This window comes from Saimiri boliviensis, chromosome 4 (assembly GCF_048565385.1).
Source record: "Saimiri boliviensis isolate mSaiBol1 chromosome 4, mSaiBol1.pri, whole genome shotgun sequence".
Taxonomy (NCBI): Eukaryota; Metazoa; Chordata; class Mammalia; order Primates; family Cebidae; genus Saimiri; species Saimiri boliviensis.
Genome location: NC_133452.1, coordinates 102124579 through 102150796, shown reverse-complemented (window position 1 = coordinate 102150796; position 26218 = coordinate 102124579). Strand labels below are relative to the sequence as shown.

At 52.5% G+C, this 26218-nt stretch overlaps 1 protein-coding gene across 5 annotated transcripts in view; it reads left to right on the top strand.

The window, feature by feature from the left end:
* The window catches only part of MDGA1 (MAM domain containing glycosylphosphatidylinositol anchor 1), a 64213-nt gene extending 41969 nt beyond the window's left edge, over nt 1-22244 (top strand). The window contains exons 7-17 of one of the 5 annotated variants that reach the window (XM_010334109.3): nt 1839-2168; nt 4066-4362; nt 5201-5482; nt 7117-7268; nt 8044-8221; nt 8467-8490; nt 9769-9921; nt 10449-10583; nt 16093-16223; nt 16444-16552; nt 17790-22244. In XM_010334109.3, coding sequence (XP_010332411.1) covers nt 1839-2168; nt 4066-4362; nt 5201-5482; nt 7117-7268; nt 8044-8221; nt 8467-8490; nt 9769-9921; nt 10449-10583; nt 16093-16223; nt 16444-16552; nt 17790-17935 — 1937 coding nt within the window. In that variant the 3' untranslated portion in view covers nt 17936-22244. Of the gene's footprint in view, nt 1-1838; nt 2169-4065; nt 4363-5200; nt 5483-7116; nt 7269-8043; nt 8222-8466; nt 8491-9768; nt 9922-10448; nt 10584-16092; nt 16224-16443 lie in introns of all 5 variants that reach the window. The other 4 variants (XM_003923229.4, XM_074397989.1, XM_074397990.1 and 1 more) reach the window with 4 other exon arrangements.
* Nucleotides 22245-26218: the final 3974 nt, after the last annotated feature.

Sequence of the window (26218 nt, the reverse complement as noted above, 5' to 3'; positions counted from 1 at the left end):
GGGGCCCGTCTGCTTCTCCGTGGTAGGTGAGGCACGCAGAGGATGTTCCAAGCACTTTGATTTCCCTGCAATTCAGCTAACTGCCAGCAGATGGCAGAACTAAAATTTGTATGAAGCTTTATGACTTGGCAATCTACCCTCAACAATCCAAAAAGTAGGAAGGGCTACGATTGATTACCTATTTTTTTTTAAGATTGGGAAACTGAGGCTGCAAAAACCTAAATGGGGACATTCTTGGTTTCAAGAGTAATTTCCTGGCTTTCTCCCTGTACAGTGGTTTCTGTGTGATTAACTGAATTTAAGTGAAAATAACACACATTTCCATATGCCCTATGTGGAAATCTTTATTAGGAAAGTGAATATGAAGTTCATTACTAAATATAAAAATAATATAAAACTTGGAGCTCAGTCTAAAGGAGTATAAACATTTTTCTTACTAAACTTCAGCCTCATTAATTATCATTGACTGCACACTATGATGTTGATTTTGACACTCCGAATTGAGAAAACTTTAAATTTTTCTGCTTGTGCAGCTTTAGGGATTTTTGTTATTGTTGTTTCTTTTCTTTTTTTAAAAAATATTTTGGTTACCTGAGAGCATAGATTCAAGTTGCCCTGAGTATACACTCCCTGTTTATTTTTGTTGCTGTTGTTGTTTTTAAGGATCCAGGCTTGTTTCCAGCTCTTTAGCACTTGAATGTAACACACAGCTTCTGCCGAACTCCACTGAGAGTCACTGATTACATGGGACTCTCTTCATTCATCTCTCACTGACCAGTCAGTCTTTTTCTGACTCTCCTCACAGAAACAAACTAGCTCTCTATGACTTTTTACTTAGTCAGAACAAGAAAGAAGGTTAAAAACTGTGGCTAATGACTACTTTTTCCTTCGATGGTACTGTCCCATCAGAAGATTATTTTTCTCCACCTGATTCCATTTGGCCTTTTAAGCCTGGTTGGTAAGATCTCAATTTACATCAAATGCTTATAGTCACCTCTTACGGTGACTGCAGAGCCCGCCTTTCCCAGCACAGACCTGGCTTATGGCTGTTCTGCCAGTTTCCTGTTCAGAAGTTTAGGTAACTGATTAAAAACTCTATTTAGCTCTTGACTTATTTCAAATATGATCCACATTTTTTAATGAGGCCATACTTATTTTCTTTCTAAATGCTATGTTTTTCTATAAGTGCATGTAAAGCGATTGTATTGGTCTCTGATTACAAAAATTACACACACGTTACAAAGAGTCAAACAGCACAAAAGGGTGAAATGTAAGAACCAAATTGCCTATCAATTCTCCTCAGTTCCACTCTCTAGAAAGAAGCACTATTATATTCTAGTGCATGCTTCCAGATGTGTAGTTTGTTTATTTAAGATTTAAAACAATGATAAAAACAAAGTAGTGTAGTGGTCAAGAGCTCAGACTCAGTTTGAATTCAACATTGGCTGCTTTTTTGGGCAAGTTACTTAAACTGTCTGAGCCTCAGTTCCCTCCTTTGCAAAATGGGGGTAATAACGCGTCTCCCTCAGAGATTCTGGGATGGGTTAAACTAGTAAATCCATGTTTAGTGCTTAGAACAGTGCCTCTCACATAGTGTATGTTCTGTTATTACCAAACCTGCTTTTCTGCAGTGGCCTTTTGTGAACTTTTAAAGCTCATCTGAACAAACGAAACAATTTCCAAGCACAGAAAAGTGATAGTTTCACCTGGGGGACTTGTAGCCCCCTACCTCCAGAAGGGCCAGTTAGAGGGGAGAAGTTGGGTGTAGGTTGGGGTGGGACATGGACCCCTGGAGTCAGGTCAACCCCAGCTACCCTACCCTCCCCATCCACTCACAGCCATGAAGAACGCTACATTCCAGATCACGCCTGACGTGATCAAAGAGAGCGAGAACATCCAGCTGGGCCAGGACCTGAAGCTATCGTGCCACGTGGACGCAGTGCCCCAGGAGAAGGTGACCTACCAGTGGTTCAAGAATGGCAAGCCGGCACGCATGTCCAAGCGGCTGCTGGTGACTCGCAATGACCCTGAGCTTCCTGCGGTCACCAGCAGCCTAGAGCTCATTGACCTGCACTTCAGTGACTATGGCACCTACCTATGCATAGCTTCTTTCCCAGGGGCACCTGTGCCCGACCTCAGCGTCGAGGTCAACATCTCCTCTGAGACAGGTGGGCAGCTGGAGGGGCACAGGGGAAACGTGAAGGGGTGGAGAGGCCCACAGACAGGAGGTAGTGGGGAGGCAGCAGCTTGGGAAAGGGAAGCCAGAGTGAGGAGGCCACCATTTGTTCATGTCACACACTTTTATTGAGTCCCTATTATATGCCAGGGACTGTGCTAGGTCCTGGGGTAGAGTGGTGGGCAAAACAGGTTCTGCCCTCATAGAGCTTAGGAGGAAAGGCAAACATGTTTCAGATAGTCTCACAAATAAATATATCATTACAAACTGCAATACATGAGTCTGGAAAGAGTTCCCTGAGGGTGGTACAACCTCAAAGCGAGAGAATCCTCTTTAGCCTGTAGGGTATGTAGAAGGCATAGGAGTTGGAATGTGTTAAAGTCAGGGCAGGGACCCAGGGCTGTTTCCTCCATTTGGCTCACAGGCCTGATGCCTAGGGCATGGAAGTGTTTTAAGGCCCTGGAAAAATAAATTAATTGGCTCCAAAATACGAAGAGAAAACTGCAAAATTAAAGACAACGAATGCATAAATGTTTATACAGTATATATTACACTAATTAGATCACTGGGCCTTAGCCTGCCTTGTAGAGCTATTTACAAATAAGAACTTTATATTTAAATTATATTTAATGTAGAACATGGGTACATTTTAGTTTGCTTGATGTGATGTGCAATGGAACCCATGGAAGTCTTCAAAAGATCCTCCGTTTGGGCAATGTGTTGGTTGAATTAGGTGAATAAAAAAATTAGGCAGGGCTTGGTGGTTCATGCCTATAATCCTAGCACTTTGGGAGGCCAAGGTGGGCAGATCACCTGAGGTTGGGAGTTTGAGACCAGTGTGACCAACATGGAGAAACCCCGTCTCTACTAAAAATACAGATTAGCTGGGCATGGTGGTGCATGCCTGCAATGCCAGCTGCTTGGGAGCCTGAGGCAGGAGAATCACTTGAACCTGAGAGGCAGAGGTTGCAGTGAGCCAAGATCATGCCGTTGCACTCCAGCCTGGGCAACAAGAGTGAAATTTCATCTCAAAAAAAAAAAATTAAGAAATTAACAGTGTTTTTAGCAGAAATAAGCCTAATTAACAGTGCCTTAAACTAGCTAGATGTGTACTTCTTCGTCATGTCAAAGTCTGCTGGTGAGCAGTCAGGGCTAGTATGGGGGTTCTGCTCCACCAAGTCCTCAGGGCCCCAGGCTCCTTCTGGCTTGCTCTTCTGTCATCCTTAATATGTGCCACCTTGCCCATGATGGCAGTTCCAGCTGCAGCCATTAACCTGCATTCTCGTCTGCAGGAAGGAGAAGAGGGGTACAGCTTCTTCTTTTAAACACCCTTATTTTCCTTGGTATCCCATGGACGAGAATTTAGTCACATGGTTATAGCTAATGATAGTGCAGGCTGGGAGATGTAGTCTTTATTCTGGGTGGCTGTGAGCCCTGCTGAAAAGCAGGTATCCTATTACTTAGGAAGAAAGGGTGAGGATGTTGTAGGACAGACAAGCAGCCCATGATAACACACTAGGGCAAGAGAAGATGAAGTCTTCAAATAGGCCAGGGCCAGGAGTAGGAGAGAAGGACCGAGAATGGATATATTCAGAAATGTTTAAGAGGTGGAATCCCCAGAACTTACTAGTGCTGGGGAAGAAGGAATATAGGCCAGGGTGACTTCAGGTCTCTTTTTGAGTTGGGAGACCTGAGGTGGAGACCCAGGAATGGAGAGGATTTGGAAAAGTGAGTTCTGCTTTGGAAATGCTGGGGGACCAGTGGGAAGTCTGGGATGGGAGAGGGAGGCTTGCACGCAGGAGAAGGTAAGCAGGAGCTGGAGGGCAGAGGCCAGGAGGGGAGCTCTAACTCCAGCCCCACCTCTCCCCGGACCACCCTCATTCCCGCAGTGCCGCCCACCATCAGTGTGCCCAAGGGTCGGGCCGTGGTGACTGTGCGCGAGGGATCGCCTGCCGAGCTGCAATGCGAGGTGCGCGGCAAGCCGAGGCCGCCCGTGCTCTGGTCCCGCGTGGACAAGGAGGCTGCACTGCTGCCCTCGGGGCTGCCCCTGGAGGAGACTCCGGACGGGAAGCTGCGGCTGGAGCGTGTGAGCAGAGACATGAGCGGGACCTACCGCTGCCAGACGGCCCGCTATAACGGCTTCAACGTGCGCCCCCGTGAAGCCCAGGTGCAGCTGAACGTGCAGTGTGAGTCCACCACGCCGCCCGCCCGGACTACCTTCCCAGGCTTCCTTCCGCCTCCCAGCCGGCCTGTCCCCTCTTCATCCCCTCCCCCACCCCAGTCCACGCAGGCCCCATGACCTACTGCTGATACCCCTAACGCTCCTTGACACCCCCGTGCTGTAGGACACGGAGGTCGGTGTTCTTTCTCCACTTCCATCAAGTATCTCCCATCTTCGTTTTCAGGGACCTGGTGAACAAAAAAAATTACTTGATTTTGACAGGTGGAAATGGGATTCTGAAGGAGGAGGAAAGACCCTCAAGGGGAACACTGTCTGTTAACAAGATTATGAAAATTATCACCATGTGCCAAACACTGTTCTAAGAGTTTTAATGCGCTAACTCATTTAAACCCCCACAGCCCTATAATAGATGCTATCATTCCCCCATTTTTACGCATAGGGAAACTGAGACACGGAGAGATTGAGTAACTTGCCTAAGGTCTCACAGAGGCAGGGCTGGGATTTGAGCCCAGCCCATCTAGCTTCAGAGATTGTGCACAAAACTCCTGCCTTATCCTGCATTTCATTATTTGGGCTGGGGGTGGGGTGAGGGGCCCACTTAGGCATGACTGGAGGCCGGGTCTGGGAAGCATGGCTGGTGGGAATGGCCGGGAGGGAGTGGGTATCTGCAGGTTGGGAGTTAAGAGAGTAGCCATTGGAGGGATGTGTGCATCCGCCCTGGGATCTTTCTGGGCGAGGGCTCACGGCAGTAGAGGCGAGCGCGTTGCCTCCCCACGGGCTGCTCCTCAGGCCCCGCTCGCTGGGGAGAGGCCCCGCTCGCTGACCGCTGCTCCCGCCCCCAGTCCCGCCGGAGGTGGAACCCAGTTCCCAGGACGTGCGCCAGGCGCTGGGCCGGCCCGTGCTCCTGCGCTGCTCGCTGCTGCGGGGGAGCCCCCAGCGCATCGCCTCGGCCGTGTGGCGCTTCAAAGGGCAGCTGCTGCCGCCGCCACCCGTCGTTCCTGCCTCGGAGGCCCCGGACCACGCGGAGCTGCACCTCGACGCCGTAACTCGCGACAGTAGCGGCAGCTACGAGTGCAGTGTCTCCAACGACGTGGGTTCGGCTGCCTGCCTCTTCCAGGTCTCTGGTGAGCGTCCAGAGGGTCCAGCCCCACCCACTACGCCCACCAGGTGCCAGGCTCCGCTCCCATCCCAGCCCGGGTGATTCCTTCCCCCTGGTGCCCCCCCGCCCCCGTGGCCCCTTGAAGTCTGCCGACTCCAGGCTTTAGCCCAAGCCTTTCCAAGGCCCGCCCAGGCCAAGGCCAGGCCCCGCTTCGCTTCGCGTCCCCGATCCCAACCTGGACCTCCTAGCCCCGCTCTCCAGGGGCGGGCCACGCCCCCCCACTCACACCGTCCCTGGAGGTTGAGGCCTTCGCCTTCCAAGGCCCGCCAGGTGCCTGTACCTGACTTAAGCCCCGCCCATTTCAGCCCTGCGCTCCCTGGGCGTGTGAGAATCGCGCCCCTTTCAAACACAGCCTTCCCCAGGCCCAGGCTTCGCCTCTCTACCCGCACCCGAACCAGGCCGAGACCGGTTCAGAGCCGCTCAACCTGTGTAAGGCATAGGCTCCATCCCTTTCAGCTCGGCCCAATCCCAGCTTTGCGCTTCAGGCGTTCCAGTAGCAGGCAGGTCCTCTCCAGCCCCACTCCCACCAGCGTCAAGCCCTGGCCAGGGCCCCGTCTCAGCCCCTGATCCCTCGTCCTTGACCCCTGAGGCTACAGATGGGGAACCACTTCGGGAGCCTGAGGTGTAGTTTATAGGAGAGAAGACGCCCCTCAACAGCTTCTCTGTAACGTTGCGGGGCACTAGGCCAGACAGCACACATTTCCTGAGCTGGCACCCATCGGTGCCCAGAAACCCCTCTCAGCCCCACCTCTTCAAGGCATTCTCAGGTGGGCTGTCGGGCTGCAGATGGCCATGGGTGGGTCAGAAAAGGGCGGAGGTGGCAGTGAGGGAGGCCTAGGGGAACACGGAGGGGCTGCCTGGGTTGTTGATGGTCCTCCTCCTTGTGGGTAGAGCCACCTCCGGCCAGAGCTGGTGGCAGCGCCCCTGGAGCAGAGACTGGGCGTACCTGTCCCCCATTCCATGGCACATACAGCTTTCCCAGCAGCCCCCAACTGTCTTCAGAAGCCCCTTCAGCTTCTTTTTGAATCCCCCACTCAACAGCAGGGGGATAGGATGGCAGGTCACTGGCCCTCTCCCCACCTCCCCCACACCCAGCCCTGCCAGCCAGAGGCCCCTGTGACATTTCCCACCTCCTTCCCTTCTCCCCTGTTCTCCCACGCTTTCCCTGCCTCCCCACCTCTCTCCTCTCTCTCCTCCCCTCTGCTCCCTTCTCTTTCTTTCCTCGAAATATCCCGGACCCTTCTTTGTCTTTCCCGGACTCTTTCCCCATGCCTTCCCTCATTTCCCTTATCTGTGTCTTCCCAAATTTCTCTTTACTCTGTTTTTCTTGGCCTTCCTTCCCCTTCTCACCCATATCACCTCTTGGAATTTCCAATCTCTCTGTCTCCATCTCCCACCTTCCTTCCTACCTCATCCTCCTTCTCCCCAATCCCCTCTTCTTGCAAACATTCCTCTCCTCACAATACTCCCTTTCTCTTTGTTTCTCCTTCCCCTCTGTCCGTTTTCCACCTCATCCTCTTCCGTTTCCCTCTCCCACACCTCCTCTCTGTGTCTCCCCCAACCCTTCACGGCCCAATGCCCCCCTCCCCACCCTCTTAGCCAAAGCCTACAGCCCGGAGTTTTACTTCGACACCCCCAACCCCACCCGCAGCCACAAGCTGTCCAAGAACTACTCCTACGTGCTGCAGTGGACTCAGAGGGAGCCCGATGCTGTCGACCCTGTGCTCAACTACAGACTCAGTGTCCGCCAGGTGGGCCAAGGAGAGTGGGGGCCTGGGGGCAGGTGGAGGGTGGCGTGGCTGACCCTGGAAATGCTCATCAAGGCCAGAGGAAGGGTTGCAGATGGGGCTCAGACACGCTGACCTTCTTAGAGATGACTCTTCAGGGGCAGGGAGAGAAGTTTTGAATATAGCAGCAAGAGATCGGAGGTTCTAAGGATCTGTCCCTTCTGGAGGGAGACTCTAGGCACAGCTCTGAGAACTGGCAGGCAGGGGTCTGCTGGGTTCATAGGGGAGGGAAACAGCACTGCTTACAGAACGTAGAAGCTACTCTTGGGTCAAGAGCTTAAGAAGTGGTGTGGGAAAGGGGAGGTCAGTCTCATCCAGGGAGCCTCTACCATGCAAGGACAGGGTCACTGCTGTTCTCGTACCCAGTCTGATTCCATATGGTTCTGTTCAGCCCAAGAGGTGGTCAGTGGGAGGGTAAGAGTTTGACTCTGGGGCAGACTGCCTAGGCCAGGACCCAGCTTTGTGTGAGCTAGAGCCGGCTACTCTCTTTGGCCTCAGTTTCCTTATCTGTAAAATGGGGGTAATTATATTTTGCCTCATAGGATTGTTGTTTTGAGGATTAAATGACTTAATGGAAAATGTTTAGAACAGTGCCCAACACTTAATGCTTCAGGGTGTTGCTATCATCACTTTTATTATGAAGGCAGCTCTGGGAGGTGGGAAGGGGTGACTCCTGTCTCACAGATGAGGAAACTGAGCACTTGACCTCCAGGCATCTGGGAACTCCCTGTGCTTACAGCTGAACCAGCACAATGCAGTGGTCAAGGCCATCCCGGTCCGGCGTGTGGAGAAGGGGCAGCTGCTGGAGTACATCCTGACCGATCTCCGTATGCCCCACAGCTATGAGGTCCGCCTCACACCCTATACCACCTTCGGGGCTGGTGACATGGCCTCCCGCATCATCCACTACACAGAGCGTAGGTGACGGTGGTGGTGGTAGGAAGGATGGGCCCATCTCATGCCCAGGGACCCCCTCCACCATCCCCATGTGGTTCCTAAGCTTGGGGTTTCCCACCATGCACTCTCCTACCTTGTCACTGCAGGCCAGACCCGCTGGCCCCTAGTCCTGCTCTGAGGACCCTGTCCTCTGGTCCCAAGCAGGGTATCCTCCGTAGAGCCCCACATCTCAGTTCTGACTTGGTTTCCCTGCTTGCTTTCTCAGCCATCAACTCTCCGAACCTTTCAGGTGAGACTCCCCAATCCCCCATGACTTACCCTTCCCTTTAGGGACACAAAGGCTCTCCTGGTGAAAGGAGATAGGCTATTCTTGAGATGGTCAGAAAGAAAATGAATTCTCCCTGTGTTTCCATGGGATAGGGCCAGCAGCTAGAAGGAGGAGCAGGGCTGGGCTGGAGATGTTTGTATCTGGAATTTATTCTGGGGTTTAAAGGCCAGGCAGGAGGGGAGAGACTCACTGTCCCGAAAGAAAAAAGGAAAGGGGAGGCTCATTTATACCCACTATTGCCTGGGTCAATGGTTCTTAGTCTGTGACCCATGGACCTCCCAAAAATCTATGTATAGAATCCAGGCAATCTATTAACATGGAAATGCATACACTTATTTCTTTTTTTTCTTTTGAGACAGAGTCTTACTCTTTTGTCCAGGCTAGAGTGCATTTGGCACCATCTCAGCTCACTATAATCTCTGCCTCCCAGGTTCAAGTGATTCTCTTGCCTCAGCCTCCCAAGTAACTGGGATTACAGGCATGTGCCACCACGTCTGGCTGATTTTTTGTATCTTTAGTAGAGATGGAGTTTCACCATGTTGTCCAGGCTGATCTTGAACTCCTGACCTCAAGTGATCCACCTGCCTCAGCCTCCCAAAGTGCTGGGATTACAGGCATGAGCCACCACACCTGGCCTCAATTGTTTCTTTATTTTCCCCATCTTCTAGCCGAAATTAAACATCACCTTCAATGATGAATAGAGGACCCAAACCACAGTAATAAAATCAGCACCTGTGATTCTGTCAGCAGTAGAAATCCCATGTTTTCACCTTACTTGACAGCTGTTCCAGATAGCTCTAAATATCATTTATGTCCATTTGTATTTCAAAACTACAGTTGTTGTTAGACCTGATACTAGAGCTTGTGATTTAATTAGATAATAAAGAAGCCTACTTATGTTTTTATAACAAATTGAAAAATATTTTGACAACTGTATTTCAATATAATTGATTTTCTTTATAATCCTATATATTTCATTTTATGTGTCTAACATCATTATTCTGAGATGATCCGTAGGCTTCACTAGATGCCAGAAGGGCCTATGGTACAAAAAGGGTTAAGAACTCTTGTTACGGCAACAAATTCATTGTGAGCCCCATGCCTGGTCTTTTGAACCCTGGAATCCTGGGTGCCTTGCTCGGATGCATGGGCGATGCCTCGGGGTAGTGATGGGGGCAAGGCTGGACCTGAGGGGCTGAGAAGGCTGACTCTTTGTCTCACTCACCCTATAAAATGCAGACAACACCTGCCACTTTGAGGATGAAAAGATCTGTGGCTACACCCAGGACCAGACAGACAACTTTGACTGGACTCGGCAGAACGCCCTCACCCAGAACCCCAAACGCTCCCCCAACACTGGTCCCCCCACTGACATAAGTGGCACCCCTGAGGGTGAGGACCTGGCCTACTGCCAGAAATGGAGGATTGCTTCGGGGGGTGTCCAGGCCCAGGGCACCCCAGACTGGGGATGAAGGGAGATGGCCCCCAGTCAGAGGGAGGCACAACCCCGTCCTCAGGGAGCCCCAGTCTGAGGGGAGACGCAGCCCCATCCTCAGGGATTCCTGGTCTGAGGGGAGGTAGTACAGCTCCAGTTTCAGGGAGCGGGAGCCCCAGTCCAAGGGGAGACACAGCCCCATCCTCAGGGAGCCCTGGTCTGAGGGGAGATGCAGCCCTATCCTCAGGGAGCCCCAGTCTGAGGGGAGACACAGCCCCGTCCTGATAGAGGATCAAGAAGAGGAATTACAGTGGAGCCAAGGACTCATGAATGCTGACCAGACTCCTGTGCTATGCTGTGAGGCAGGGTGTGTGGGGTGAGGCACCTCAGGTTCAGCCAGCAGAGGCTCAGGCAGAGAGGGAATCAGGTAGGAAGAGGCCCGGGTGTCTCGGGGGCTGCTAGTGCATCTCCCCCTTCCCCACAGGCTACTACATGTTCATCGAGACATCGAGGCCTCGGGAGCTGGGGGACCGTGCAAGGTTGGTGAGTCCCCTCTACAATGCCAGCGCGAAGTTCTACTGTGTCTCCTTCTTCTACCACATGTACGGGAAACACATTGGTGAGTTTGGGGGTCAGGTAGTCTGACCGAGTGTGTGCTGGGGGATGGGAGGGGAGCGGGGTCCACAGGAGGCTGTGGGCTGGCCCAGGTGAGGCCTGAGCTTCCCCACTTGGCTAAACGAGAGGTCCTTGGAGGGGGTCTGCATGGAAAATTGGCAAGAGGAGAAGTTGAAAGCCAGCTTGTCAGAGGTTTTGAGATGATCAAGGAGTCCTGAGCCTGCAGGTAGAAAAGACTCCAGCAGGGGCCGGGTGCAGTGGCTCACACCTGTAATACCCGCACCTTGGGAGGCCAAGGAGGGTGGATCCCCTGAGGTCAGGAATTCAAGACCAGCCCAGCCAACATGGTGAAACCCCATCTTTACTAAAAGTACAAAATTAGCCGGGTGTGGTGGCAGGTGCCTGTAATCCCAGCTACCCAGGAGACTGAGGCAGGAGAATCACTTGAACCCAGGAGGTGGAAGTTGCAGTGAGTCAAGATTGCACCATTACACTCCTGCCTGGGCAACAAGAGTGAAACTCTATCTCAAAAAAAAAAAAAAAAAAAAAAAAAAAAAAAAAGACTCCAGCAGGGTAAGATGGAAGTGAAGGAGTTGGAGAAGGCCACTAAGAGGATGCAAATGTGGGGTGCCTGCTAGGTGCCAGGTGATGTCCTGGGTGTGCCACATCCTTGGTTGCATTAACCCTTACGGCCACCAGATGAGAGAGGTGTTACCATACAACTCAGAGAAGTCAAGCATTTGCCCAAGACCACACAGGAAGCCAGGTCTGTGTGACTTCTCCAAGTCCTAAACATGAGATGGGAAGGGAGCTGCTTTCCAAGTGTGGGAGTGAACATAAGGAATGCCCTTTGGGAAGTGATGGCACTGGTAGGAATATCACATAACAGTGAACTCATCTGTCAGTCATCACTTCCAGAGCTCTTGCTCAGTCCAGGTAGCAGGTGCTGCAGTGAACCATGTGGACGAGTTCCCCATCCTCTTGACATTTACAGGCAAGTGGGAGAGGCAGGTATTAAACAACCCATGGTACCAGCTAGGAGTTAGTGAGCCCTGCGGCAGGGGGAGGACAGGGACCGAGACTAGTGGTAATAGGGAGACCTGCCTGACCCCATGGCATGGTCATGAAAGTCTCTGCTGAGGACATGATGATTTTAAAAATCGTTTTTGTTACTTGTTATAGGAAGGGTAATACATTCCACAAAGGTCAAAAGGTACAAAAGGGTACATAATGCATATACCCTCCCATCCCAGTCCTCCTGCCAGAGGTGATCAATAGACAAATTTTTAGGTTTTAGGGCAAATTTTCTGAGATACTTTAATAGAAACCAGTACCTATGGCTGGGCGCGGTGGCTCGTGCCTCTAATCCCAGCACTTTGGGAGGCTGAGGTGGGCAGATCACCTGAGGTCAGGAGTTGGAGACCAGCCTGGCCAACATGGCAAAACCTTGTCTCTACTAAAAATACAAAAAATAGCCAGGCGTGGTGGTGGATGCCTGTAATCCAGCCACTCAGGAGGCTGAGGCAGGAGAATTGCTTGAACCCAGGGGGTGGAGAGCAAGATCCCACCACTGCACTCCAGCCTGGATGACAGAGCAAGACTTCTTCTCAAAAAAAAAAGAAAGAAAAAAGAAAAGAAACCAACACACCACACACACACACACACACACACACACACACACCACACACACACACCCACACACCACACCACACACACATACCACACACACACCACACCACAGACACACACACACCACACACCACACACACACACCACACACACGCCACACACACCCCACACCACACACACACCACACACACACACACCACACACCACACACACACACCATACCACACACACACACCACAGACACACACACACCACACACCACACACACACACCACACACACACCACACACGCACGCCACACACACACACACCACACCACACACACACACACACACACACACACACACACACACACTCTATTTCCTCCCATTCTACACATACGGGTCCATGCTTCCTTTTTCCCTCTGAATTGTACATCATCTTGGCAATCATTCCTTGTCAGTCTGCAGAAAGCGTCTTCATTGTTTTCCTCAGCTGTGATGGTAGAGTGACTTTAAGCAAATGTAGATCTAAAGGCTCGTCACGGAGAAGTTTCCACAGCTAGGGTGATGGTTCAGGCTGAGCTCATGAACGAGAATGGTGTGGGATAGAAGGTTCTGCATCCATTGGGGCCCCCAAACCATCTGCGCAAATCATTTTGTCCACGGCTGGGTCTAGACTTCATAAGAAGCTTCTTCTGGGGTGGGTGAGGGTGGATGACCAGGACTTCCCCACCCTGCCCAGTCCTCTCATTTCCATTTGGCTTCCCCAGGTAGGGCAACCAATTCATTCAGGTTTACCCCAGTCTTCCCCAGTTTTAGCACTAGGTATATTTTATGTGGTGAATAAAGCTAGCACTTCAAACTCAGGATTTCTCTAATAGTGATGCTTAGGACAAAGCTCAAAAAAGAAAGAAAAAGTGACTGAGTTTAAAGAAAGATATTGGCACATGCATTACATAACTTGGTCAAGATAGTGAGGGGGAGATTTTTGGAGGCATTAGCCTGGGGGTGCTCAGCCCATTTGCCCACAGCCATGGGGACTTGGAATTCTGTGGTTATTGAAGGGTGCTGGAGGAGAAGGAGGCGACCATGACTTGGTTAAGAGTGCCCAGGCCGAATCAGTGGCCCCTCCCTGTCCTTTCCAGCTTACCTCCAGCCCCCGCTGATATGAAATACCTGGCTCTGAGGAAGGGGAATCAATCTTATATGGTGCCTATTGGCTGGCATTTCCATGGCACTTCCCACAGACAAAGCTGTACCATCTGTGACACCAGATAGACAGACCTCCCTGGTGGGACAGAGCCACCAAATGTTACCTGCCTGGGATGAAAGGAGTTGGCTTGGACCAAGGAGAGCCAGCGAGACACAAGGTCTGGGGACAGCTGGAGCCCAGAGCTGCCAGGCAAGGTGGGAGGGAGGAGGGAGGAGGGACTAGGATAGCAAGAAGCACCCCCTCCCCCATGGCAAAGCCAGGCAGAGGGTACCTCGAAGTTTCCAGGCATGTGGGGACACCCTCGCCAGTAGGGGATGGAACCTTGAGAGGCTGCGCCAGCACCTGGTAGAACAGGAGGCATTCACCCTGGCTTTCGCAAGGCTCAAGCCCCAATATCTTCACCAAGATATTGGGGTGAAGAAGAGAGAGGCCAGGATCCTCACCAGCCTCTCTCTTCTCCCTCCTGGAGATGTGGCCCTTGCCCCCATCCTGCTGGGATCTAGCCTCAATCCCCATACCATTTCTTCCTCCTCCACTGCCCTGCCCCAAGGGCCCCGATGGGGAAGCCTGCTTTTTCACCATCGCCTTCCTTCAGCACCCCATCAGCTCCAATGTCCCCCCTGCTCAGAGGCTTCCTAATACAGAGGACATCTGGGGCCCAAGACCCTCAACCTCCCTTTTGAAAATGGCCTGCTCAGGCTAAATGGCTCATACTTATAATCCCAGCGCTTTGGGTGGCCGGGAGTTCCAGACCAGCCTGGGCAACATAGCAAGACACCATCTCTACAAAACAACTTTAAAAATTAGCTGAGTGTGATGGTGCATGCCTGCAGTCCTAGCTTCTTGGGAGGCTGAAGTGGGAGGATTACTTGAGCCCAGAAGTTTGAGGTTGCAGTGAGCGATTATTGTACCACCAAGACCCTGTCTCAAAGAAAAAAAAAAGAAAAGAACTTTGCTCACTACACTCTTCCATATCTTTCTTGCCACATCTAACCCCAAACAGAACTGTATGGCTGAGTGATGAGAATCACGGGGCTCTGACTGTGTAAAGATGTGCCACACCCTCACTCAGGCTGATAGACTCCAGCTCTCCAGTGTCTGGGCTTTTGTTCAGGCTGTCCCCTCTGTTTAACATGCCCTCTCTTACCACATTCCCCTGGCCAAATCCTTCCCATTCCTCAAAGCCTCTCTAAAATGCCACCTCCTTCAGAAGTCTTCCTGGGTTTGAACTGGAAGCTGTCTGTCACTCCTGTGAACTCTGAATCCTTAACCTACAGCTCCCCAGGCCCAGACCACTCTGCTCTACAGTATGGCAGTCAGTCCCTGGGATTCACATCTTCTTTTCCTATTTATTCCTTATAGGAAGGTCTGTGTCAAATTCTTATCAGTTCCCAATAGTTACATTCTGAATGAACTTTCCATAGCTATCATCAAGGACTTTCACAGAATCTCAGAGTTGGAAAGACCTCAGGGTTCATGAAGCCCAAATCCTATCATTCATTTATTCATCCTTCTATTTATTCACTTAACTAATTGAGCAGCATTATATGCCCCGCACTGTTCTAGGACACTAGAACAAGACAAAGACCCCTGCCCTTGAGGAGCTTATATTCTACTTGTGCCAAGCCTTATAAAGAAAATAATGCAAAAAAAAGAACAGGGCTATTTTACATGGGGCCATCAGGGACTTCCTTGAGGGAGAGAATGTTCGAGGCTGGGGGAACATCACAAAGGCCCTAAGGCCGGAACTGGCCTCAGGTATTTAAAGAAAAGCAAGGAGACAAGTTCACTAGAGCCGAGTGGGAGCAGCAAATGAGGCCAGAGAAGCTGACAGGGCGCAGATCAGGTGTGCAAGGCCAGGAGAGGACAGCGGTGGGAAGCTTCAGAGGGGACTGAGCTGGGGGTAACATGATCGGAGACAAGGGGCCCCTCCACAGCACCCCTGCTGGATAGTCCTCCTGTCAAGGGACAGGATGCTTCCCCAAGACAGCCCACCCTTTTGCTGGGCAGATCCAGTGCATCCAGGCTCTTCCTTAGGTGGAATTCAAATCTGCCTCATGCCAGCTTTCACTTGCTGGTGTTTATTCTGTCCCATGAGGAATGCAGAGCACAGACGGTCCCCTCTGGCCTTCTCTCTCCAGGGCCTTACTGGACCCAACATACTCCTAGGATAGCAAGAAGCATCCTCTCCCCCATGGCAAAGCCAGGCAGAGGGCACATCGACTGGGTATTAAATATTCTAAATATTTAATGAGTATTAACCCCCTTCATCTACCTTTGCAAGTCATATACTGCCAGCAGGGACACACTGTGCTCTTTGGAAATCCTGCTCTGTGCCCAGACAGAGGTCTCACTGCCCTGGAGAGAGGTCTCACTCCCCTATCTAGAGGGGAAGAGTGGGGTGTGTGCACTTGTCTGTGTTTGGGAGTGGGGAGATTAGCTGATTAGCAGGGCAGGAAAGAAAGGAAAGAATTTGCAAGTCATCCTGATGTACTGAAATCCTGCTGAAGTCTTCTCTTTCCCACATTGAGGGTGTCCCTGCAGGAATGGGACATTGCATCCATCTGGGCATGGGGAGGAGGTCCTGCCAACAGGGACAGGGCTGCAGGCTGTGGTGGGAGAGGAGGGTTTGGTAAGTGTGGAAAGGTGAGGGTGCCCTGATCAGAGCTTACTGCCTGCTGTCTTCACAGGCTCCCTCAACCTCCTGGTGCGGTCCCGGAACAAAGGGGCTCTGGACACGCACGCCTGGTCCCTCAGTGGCAATAAGGGCAATGTGTGGCAGCAGGCCCATGTGCCCATCAACCCCAGTGGGCCCTTCCAGGTGAGTCTGCAAGGCCCAGAGGACCCTGCCAGGCATCGGTGGTTGCTGTGGCCAGGAAGTACTTCAGAAAGCCTCGTCCTTCTTCCTGGGGCTAAGGATGGAAAGAGACAGGGTAGGGGAACTTCCAGGTAGAAGAAGGGGAAAGATGGGATGGGGGTGCACTCTGGTGCCCAGCAGAACCTCTTCAACCCTTGCTCCCTGCTTTCTGACCCCACCCCAGATTATTTTTGAGGGGGTTCGAGGCTCAGGCTACCTGGGGGATATTGCCATAGATGACGTCACACTGAAGAAGGGAGAGTGTCCCCGGAAGCAGATGGATCCCAATAAAGGTGCAAGACGGGAAGGAGGCGGGGGAGCTGAATCTAGGGGCAGCTGTGTGTGGCGGGGGGGTGGTTCCTGTCTGTTGGGGGAGGGTGTTTGTATCTGAATAGGAGTTCAGAATGGCTGAGTGATGAGAATCACGTGGCTCTGACTGTGTAAAGATGTGCCCCACCCTCACTCAGGCTGTGGGACATATGTAAACAATAAGAAGCCCAGCCCCCACCCTGGTGGTTAGCGTGATGACCTGTTTACAGTATCAGAGCGCCTCCTGTGCCTGTGTCTGAATACACCTATGTGTACCTCTGGCTCCAGAGTGAACGTGCGCCTTCCAGGGCCAGATGTTTCCAGTACTAACAACTCCCACTTACTGAGCAATTATGTGTACCAGGCAAGGCACACAAACTTGTATATGCATGTTCCACTTAATCCTCACAACAGTCCTTCGGGGTAGCACACACCGTTGGACCTATTTTACAGATGAGTAAACTGAGGCCCACTGAGGTCAAGTAAATTGTTCTGAGTCTCAGTGAACCTGAACCCTAGCAGGCTAAGCTAACCCGCACCCCACCCCACACCACCTCATGTCTGTGCTGTGAGTATGTCTGTGTGCACTGAGGCCAGTGCCCACCCTCAGGCCCTTCAAAGAGGTGGGCAGAGTAACAGCACCCTGACACTGCCAACCTGCCTGCCACTTCATGCCCCTGCCAGAGCTGACCAGAACCCTGGCCCGTCTCCTCTTTCTCTCCTGTCGCAGTGGTGGTGATGCCGGGCAGTGGAGCCCCCTGCCAGTCCAGCCCCCAGCTGTGGGGGCCCATGGCCATCTTCCTCTTGGCGTTGCAGAGATGATGAGAGCTGCGTGGCCCCCCTACCTTGCCCCCTGGCACACCAAAGTGTCCACATTGTACCAAAGACTGACCCCCGCCTGCCGGGGTGCCCAGGGGCAGGGCCGGCCCACCAGGGAGGGGGCCTGCGCTGGCTGCAAGGATGAGCAGAGAACAAGGACTGAGGCCGGGCACTGAGGCCCCGGAGGCAGTTCACACGCACACACGCACACACTCATGCTCACATACACGGAGATATATTAAAGCACAAGTTTCTATCCGACCTGCAAGCACCTTCTTTACTGCAAAGACAGGGGACTTGCCTGAACGGCATCCACCAACCCAGGGACCTCGGCACAACGTATGCCTTGTCCTGGCTGCACTCGTGGTGTGCTTCTGACTTTCTCCTGTCCCCTAACTCAAGGCCGAACTCCAGCCCGGCGGCTTTGCCAGAAGGGAGCCAGAAGTGGGACAGACATGGAGCCCCTCCCTCGGTCAGTCTCTGGGACTCCTGGGATGGGAGATGCAGGGATCAGAGGAGGACCAGGTGGGACTTTGCAAGCTCTGTGACTGTCCCACGTCCAGGGGACAACAAGGAAGGTAGGGCATTTGCTGTATGCAACTCTGTCCAGAGTGAGCGCCGGATGGTGGAGACCCTAGGTCACCCCAGATCCCCTGACCCGTTTCTGGGGCACCATATTTCCCTCCTCAGTGTGCACCCTTTGAAGGGACCCAGCACAGGGTCTTGGGCCTGGACGGTCTGAAGACTGACACTTTCCCCACTCGGCCCCACAAGCAGTGGGACTCCTGAGAACACGGTTCCCTCCTTGCCTCAGCCCCCAGCTGGGTGTCAGAGAGGCTGGGGGAGTGGTGGTGCCCAGGCCATTTTCTGGGGTGAGGCTTGACTTTGAGAAAGGCAGAAGAGAAGTCCTGCTCCTGTGATGTGACGCCCCCATATCAGACACTGAATTTGGAATTGGAGAGGAGCCTCCATTTCTTATCCACTTGGCATGAAAGGGTGCCCTAGACAGGAGGCTGTGTGCAGGGCAGAGTGCCACAAAGCACTGTCTAGTTGAAAGTTCCCTTCCCCACCCAGGGGCAGTGAAGGAGGAGGGGCTTACAGAGCTGGGGTTGGTGGAGGGAGTAGGCGTCCATCCCCTCACTCCCTGGGAGCTGTGAAAGGGCTCCCTGTCCTTGGGTCCTGGGTTAGGAGCCTGAGGTCGACATGATGGGATCTAGATCTTTCCTCCTTGACATCACCCCTGAGCCCCCACCCAGCCATCCATGGGACAGAGGAGGCCCAGCCCCTTCTAGAATGAGTCTTTATGCATATGTGTGTGTGTGTGTGTGTGTGTGTGTGTCCCCGTCTGTGTCTGGGTACTACTGTGGGTACATCATTGGGCAGGAGTGTGCACAAATACAGGTCCATGTGTGCAATTGCCCATATCTGCCTGTGAGGCTGTACTGATACACCTTTCTGTGAGTGTCCATGTACATCAGTATGTGGTCCATCTTCCTTAGTGATGTGTTTGCTTGTTGGGTGCTGGCTGAATAGACTACGTCCAGCCCTGTACCATAGTCTCAAGCTGCCTGCGATGGCCTGAAATTTCACCTTTTATCCCCTATGGATGACAAAGAGCTTACAGATGACTGATTGAATGCAAGCACCTTTGGTGGGGGGCATCATAGGGCTCCTCCTGGAGCATTTGGTGGGGACAGCTGCAGAGAAGAGGCCTGGAACTCGGGCAGCACTGCAGCGCCAGGAGGCAGGCTGGGAACCGAGGCAAAGGCTGCTCATCTCTTCCCTCTGCCAGGCCTGTGTTATCATCATCACCAACAGCTGGTGAGTGGCCGGGCCAGGATGCGGCGGGGCCTTCTGATGCCTGATCAGCATGGCTGCCTTCCTGGCCGAGTCAAGGCCTCCGTCCGAAATGAGTCGCTCCGGGTTCTCAGTGTACACTTCCGTCGCGTCTGTCGGGTATTGTTCCTTAATCGTCCCATCTGTGCAGAGTCTGTTGCCCCAACTAGACTGTGAGCTCCTCCTCCGAGCCTTCCAAGTCCTCCCTCCACCTCCGCCACCTCCCGCTCATGCCCAGCACAAGTGAGCCTGGTGCGGAAACCACTCCATTGCCCAGTAGAATGGATTCTGTCATCAGCAGTTCCCCGCCTTGGCTGCAGAATAGAACCACCAGAGTCCTTTAAAAAGCGTTGCTGCTTGGGTCCCACCTAGAGGTTCTGATTTAATTGGACTGGAGCGCAGTCAGGCATCAGAAATGTTGAAAAGCTCCTTGGGATCGCCTGACGGTAGGAACCACTGGCCTTTCACCTAGTGTGTGCTTCCTCTGTGCCTTGCTGGGGTAGGCATTAAAGCACCACAGATGAATAGCCCCAAGTGCTTCCTCTTTGGGGTTCCTGAGGCACCCTATGCGTGCCTCCCTCAGAGGACCTTCCAGTCCCATCTGCCCACCGACCCAAACCCTAGCTGCTCCACCAGGGGACTTGTCTCCCCTGTTCACCTCAGGACCCAGAGCCTGCCACAGTGAAGGTGCTCAGTACATGTTGGCTGAGCTGAACTGCATACATGTGGCCCCAAAGTTCCTGGTCTTTATGGACGGATGGCACAAGGTGGGGGGATAGGCAGGGGGATGCTGCTGGAGCTCTCAGTGGGTGCAGACGGCCCTGCCTTGGGGGTGGCTTGACCTGGAATTGACAAAGTGTGTCTGCTGGAACGCTGAGGTCCCCTGTGTGAATGGGTGAGGCTGATCTGTGTGTCTGTGAATGCCAGCAGGCGGGTGGGGGGATGTGGGTGTCAGTGTATGCCAGCGGGCGCTGTGAGTGTCTAGGCACGTGTGATCTATGTGTGTGCATGTTCCTCAGTGGGAATGAGTGTCTTTGTGTATCACTAGGTGACTTGCATGTCAGGGTTTGTGTGTGTGTGCCTGGCAGCCAGCATCTCTGTATCAGTGTTGCTCATGCTGTGTTCTTTATGTGCCATGGTGTGTCAGTGTCTGTGTTGATGGGTGGCCCATGAGTGACCCCCGCCAGGGGAGACCAAGTTGCTGCATCCAGCACATCTCCCCAGTGGCAGCCTCGCCCTCTGGGTGACTGAGGGTGACTGAGGCATTTTGTGGCCTTAAAATGGGGTGTTCAAGGTCAGCCCTCAGGGTGCTGGGGCCCTTCCATCCCTTGTCCCTTTTAGGATGGTGAAAAGGACTCCTGGGGCCAGGTGCTATATAGCAGCTTATGGAAGCCTCAGCTTGGCTGACCTGCCCTTGGGACCAGAGTTGGTTTCCTAGGGTGCTTAGTGAAGCCTGAAGACCAAGTCCCCTCCTCCTGGAATGCTCCTTCCACCTCTGTCCTCTCAGAGATAGGCCTGACACCTTTTTCTCATCCATTCTCCTTTTACCTGTGCTCTGGGAAAACCCCTGGCTCAGGCTGTCAGAGCAAGGACGGACTTCTAAAGTTCAAACCCCTCAAGATGCAGATGAAGAAGCTGAAGCCCGGAGTGGGGAAGGGAGTGGCACAAGGTCACACAGCCAGTTTGAGTGGAGCCAGTCTTGGGAGAGCCAAGTACTATAGCCCCAGGGCTGTCACACTGCTTGTCACTGCCCCTGAGGTCTCCTGCCAGACAGCTGCAGGGAGTTTGGCTGACAGTCCTGTCTCCAGGGTGCTGGTGGGGATGTTACAGATATTGCTGGGATCCTGCCTTGGGGCAAGTGCTATCTCTCTGCTCCAAATTCTGGCCTCTCATCCCAGGCTGCAGACCCTTCTGCCCCACGGCAGGCCTGGGTGCCACACGGAGGCGGCCAGCCTCTGACCACAGTGTCTGTAGCTGCCGCCCCTCTCCCAGGCCCCCAGATAAGAGACCCTGTTTCCCCTCCCCTCCCCTGTGACTTCACAAGAGCTTGGGCTGGGAATGAGGTCAGCAGGTCCTCATGTCCTCATCCTCCTGACTTCCCCAAAGACCAGGAGGGCCTCCAGTGGGGCTTGTAGAATCCTTGTTTTTTTTTCTCGCTGGGCAGCTGGAGGGGCTGGGGAGTATTCCCAGGGTCTGGCCTCTGCTCTGGAGAGTCCCTGTAGAGCCACTGGCTGAGTCTGGGTTTTGGGTTCAGGAAGCACCTGCCTCTCTGTCGAGTCAGTGTTGTGTCTGAGACTGTGGTGTGTGACGTGTGTGTGTGTGTGTGTGTGTGTGTGTTGGGGCAGAAGGACCACTCTTTCCTGGGGATTCCTTGACCCTTATAGTTAGAAGGGACATTAGGGGGCATCCAATCTGGTGGCCCCATTGTACAGGCAAGGTCCAGAGGGATGGCATCTGCCCACCCCACCCCTCGCCCTATTGTTGTCTGCTCTCAATTTCCAGGGACCCTCCTAGAAATGCCCTCCTTCTGAGCCCTCCCTCACCCTCCTCCGAGCCACCCACGTAATCACCATCTCAGCCCGACTCCGGTGACCCTCTAGGCCCCAGTGCTCTCCATGCATCCTTCCTACCCCAGAGTAGCCAGTTCACCAAGGCCTTTAGACTTTAGCCCCAGCCCAGGAGAAGGGGCAGGGAGGGAAGGGGCTGCTCCAGCCCTGAGGCCTCAAAGACTCGGGAAAAAAGCCAGAACTCATGCCCAGGCCTACATGTCTGACCACCCCAGCCCACCCCACCACCAAGGTAAAAGCACAACAGGAGACCCCTTATTAATGGGTGAAATGTACTGGGGTTGTTTTTTAGCCACACGACCCCGTCCTCACCCCTTTGCCTTGCCGTCTGTCTCCACCCCAGCCTCTGTTCCCCCTTTGCCTCTCTTTCACCTCCAGGCCCCCAAATGTAACCTCCAGTTGCAGACGCGGTTGTTGTATCAATAAAGCTGCAGTGTTCTAGCGCTCAGCGTCAGCCGTGTGTGTTGGCTGGGCAGACTGGGCCAGGGTGGGGGCCGGGGCACTGGGGGCTCCTCTCAGCTCCCTGGGGGCAGCCTTTCTTCTCTTTGGCACCTGTCGACAGGAATCCTGCTCTGCGGCCTGGGTGGTGAGGACCTGCATCCTGTTCTGCTCCTGGTGAACTTGTGTCCTCATTCATTTGTTCATTCAACAAATACCAACCAAAAACTGCCTTTGTGGGAGCTCCTATTCAATGGGAGAGATGGACAGTAAGCTAATAATGACACCAGGGCATACATAATTATGTGTCTAGTTAGGGCTGTGAAGGGAAATTGGTGCTATGAAAGAAGGTAAGAGGAGGGTTCTTATTTGAGTTGGGGCTTCGGGGAAGACTTCTCTAAGAGACATTTAGGAGAGACAGAAAGAATGATTGGGGTTAGCCTGCTGGGGCTGGGAGAGGCTTCTGAGCAGAGGGAACAGAATATGCAAAGGCCAAGAGAGGCCAAAAACTTAGAAGTCTGAAGGAAGGGGAGGAAGGGCAAAGGAGGAGGAATAAAGCTAGCATGATGGTTAAAATGCCCTTTTCTCTTCTCAGCACCCAACCCTACCGTCCCTCCTACACGCTCAGAGTTCCTTCCCTCTTAATCTCTATTCTGGTTCCATAGACCCCATCCTGTACCCTACTTGGGGCTGCCTCCCTTATTTAGCACAGCTGGCTGCATCCTTGCCCCAAAATCATGTTAGGCCAGCTTTTCCCTTTACCCCAGACTTCTCAGAATTCTAGAATTTCAGAGCTAAGAGGTCCTTAAAGGTCACTTATTTCAACCATTGACTCCTATATTATAGGAGAGATGAACTTGCCAAGGTCATGGGGAGAGGCAGTGATGAGCATTTGCAAAGTGACCCCAAATCAAGGGCATGGGTGTCATGATACAGACTACATTATATCGGGCAAATGACAGGAAGGGAGTCTTTCAGGTTACTTGGTTACAATGATTCAGCAGGGGGTTGGGTAGTTTTGCTTCCATGTTCCAGATGGGGAAACTGAGGCTCAGGTGACGAGACCAAGGGCTCCCTCTCCTGCCTAGGTTTTATTGGCTCTCACGTTGGGTAACCTCTTGCTGCCACACCTGGGCTTTCTCTTCTAATGGAAGAGAACGGGTCTAAGGGACTGACCACCGCTGTAAGTTGGATCCTTGAATACAGGAAGAGACACTCGGTCAAGCTCACTCAAGTACAGGAGCGTTATGGTGACAACATACACAGTGACGGGACGAGCACTCAGAAATCCAAATGGGAGTTGGAACAAGGCTTTTCCTGAACAAGATGGGCATTTTGGATTCAAGGTAGCTCTAGGATCATCATCTACAGAAGTTCATGGTGCCTCACCTGTGGTAAAGACGGCTGCCAATCCTTTGTTATCCTTCCTGCAGAGAGGCGGAGTCTAACTCCCTTCCTCTGGAATCTGGGTTGCCCTTAGTGCCTTGTTTGTGCAATAGAGTGTGACACGCTGAGTTGAAGATACCTTGGAGCTTCAGCTCAGGCCTCTTGGAATATTCTCTCTGGGAGCCCTGAACCACCACACAGAATGTCCAGTTGCTCTGAGACCACCATGCTGGAGCGGCTCCGGCTGACCATCCCAGCTGAGTCCAGCCTTCCAGCCATCCCCACCATAGGCACCAGAAGATGTGGGCGTGCAGCTGCCCCAGACCCTCCAGACCAGCCCGTCTGCCACCTGAATACCTCTGTGGGTGTATGGAACAGAATTGCCCAGCCAAGCTCTGTCCAAATTCCTGACCCATAATCATATCATATAATAAAATAGTTATGGTTGTAAGCCCCTGAGGTTGGGAGTAGTTTGTGACAACAGCAATAGATGACCACCCTGGCATGACTCAGTCACTCCCCAGCATCTGCTGCTTTTTGTCCACGCAGTTCCTCTCCTGACTCATGGTGTCTGCTTCCTCATAACTTCAGCTTTCCAGGCATTACGACCTCTCCAGTTCAACTCTCCTTCATGGCCTTCCGGTAGCAACTGCCTGCATTCACTGACTCAGCCGCTCAGGATAATGGGCTGATTGGACAGGCCCCCATTTCAGGTCCAGCCACATATACATCATCGGGCAATCTGTGGGTTGGCTGCCCTTGATCAGATGCCACCCTGATCCGACCAGCTGAGCTGGAGGAAGGGGTCACGGACATAAAACAAGGCTACCTGAGGGCTGCCATTTCTAGGCAGCTTGTGGGTGGACCCACTTAGGAGGGACAGGCGGCTGGCAAGCGCCGTGAATGCACCTTCTTGCATCTTCCCTCTTTCTCCCCTCCTTTAGTGTCCATTCATTCTCAAGGCACAGTAATGCAATTTATGCACCATGAAAATCCTCCAAGTGACTCTGTCCAAGGGCAGGTCCCAATGCAAACTCTAGAGGTAGGTCAGGTAACTTACAGGAATTAAGTCCTGTGTTATCAGGACTTTGACATATAATATATTTTTAAAGAACATAGCCAATTTATTTAGCTTATTTTTACTTATATTTTTGAGACAGAATCTCACTGTGTCGCCCAGGCTGGAGTGAAGTGGTGCTATCTTGGCTCACTGCAACCTCCACCTCCTGGGTTTAAGCAATTCTGCCTTAACTTCCTGGGTAGCTGGGACTACAGGCACGTGCCACCATGCCCAGCTAATTTTTGTATTTTTAGTAGAGCTAGAGTTTCACTATTTTGGCCAGGCTGGTCTTGAACTCCTGATCTCAGGTGATCCACCCGCCTTGGCCTTTCAAAGTGCTGGGATTACAGGAGTGAGCCACTGCACCCAACCTATTTATTTAGTTTTTAAGACAAGGTCTCACTCTGTCACCCAGGGTGAAGTGCAGTGACACAATCTCGGTTCACTGCAACCCCCACCTCCCAGGTTCAAGTGATTCTCGTGCCTCAGCCTCCCAAGTAGCCAGTATTAGAGGCATGTGCCACCATACCAAGCTGATCTTCGTATTTTTAGTAGAGATGGGTTTTTGCCATGTTGGCCAGGCTGGTCTCAAACTCCTGGCCTCAAGTGATCTGTTCACCTTGGCCTCCCAAAGTACTGGGATTACTGGTGTGAGCTACTGTGCCTGGCCAGGACTCTATTTTATTTTCATTTTACAGATGAGCAAAGAGGCTCAGAAAGGTGATGTGGTTACCCTAGCTCAGAAAATTCAGAAGAGGAAGAACCTAGAGGCAGATCTAGGTTTTTGACTTCTGGTGAGATGTGTGTTCACATCAGCCAGAGTCTCTTCTCTTCTTCCTCTCCTTGGGGATCACTCTGCTGTTCTCAGCAGCTCTTCCCCAGGGGCTGGGAGAAGCAGGGCCCTTTCCTGTGAGATGCAGGCTTCAGTCCTTTGCTTCAGATGGAGACCGTCCCTGTTCCTGCTTTTCTATTTCTAGCTGCCTGACCTTTTTGAATGTCCTTTGTTGAAAGCTACTGTAACACCTTTTTAGAAGGAGGTTGGGTATAAATAAATCCAAGAAAAAAGTCGAAACTCTTCTCCTTGAAGTCATCCCAAACCCGGTGAAGGCATCCTTCCATACTGCTTATTGAACCCCCACTCCCAAATTCATCTTTCCTGGGCATGTGGTCCTGTCAGCACCCAGCGTGGCTTCCTGCTCTGAGGTCCGCTTGGCAGGGCCCCCGATCACAAATCCACCGTACCCATCACCCTGTCTTGTTAGCTGTTTGGTCTTCTCTTAAGATGTTTTGAATTGCCCATTTCTCTCAGGTCCCCTGGGGCCAGCCGCAACTCAGACTCAGCACTCTGTGAGGCCTCATTCCATCTATATACGCTGCCCTCCCTTTCTGTCACCCCCCTGCCGTTCCCCCAGAACCACCTGCCACTTCACTCTCATCTGAGAGGCGGTGAGAAGCAGAGTAAAACGTGAGTCAGAGAGGCCGAAAGTGCCCAACGTCCACACAGTGGGAGTCTCTGCTGCCATTTAAAGATGTCCATAATATAT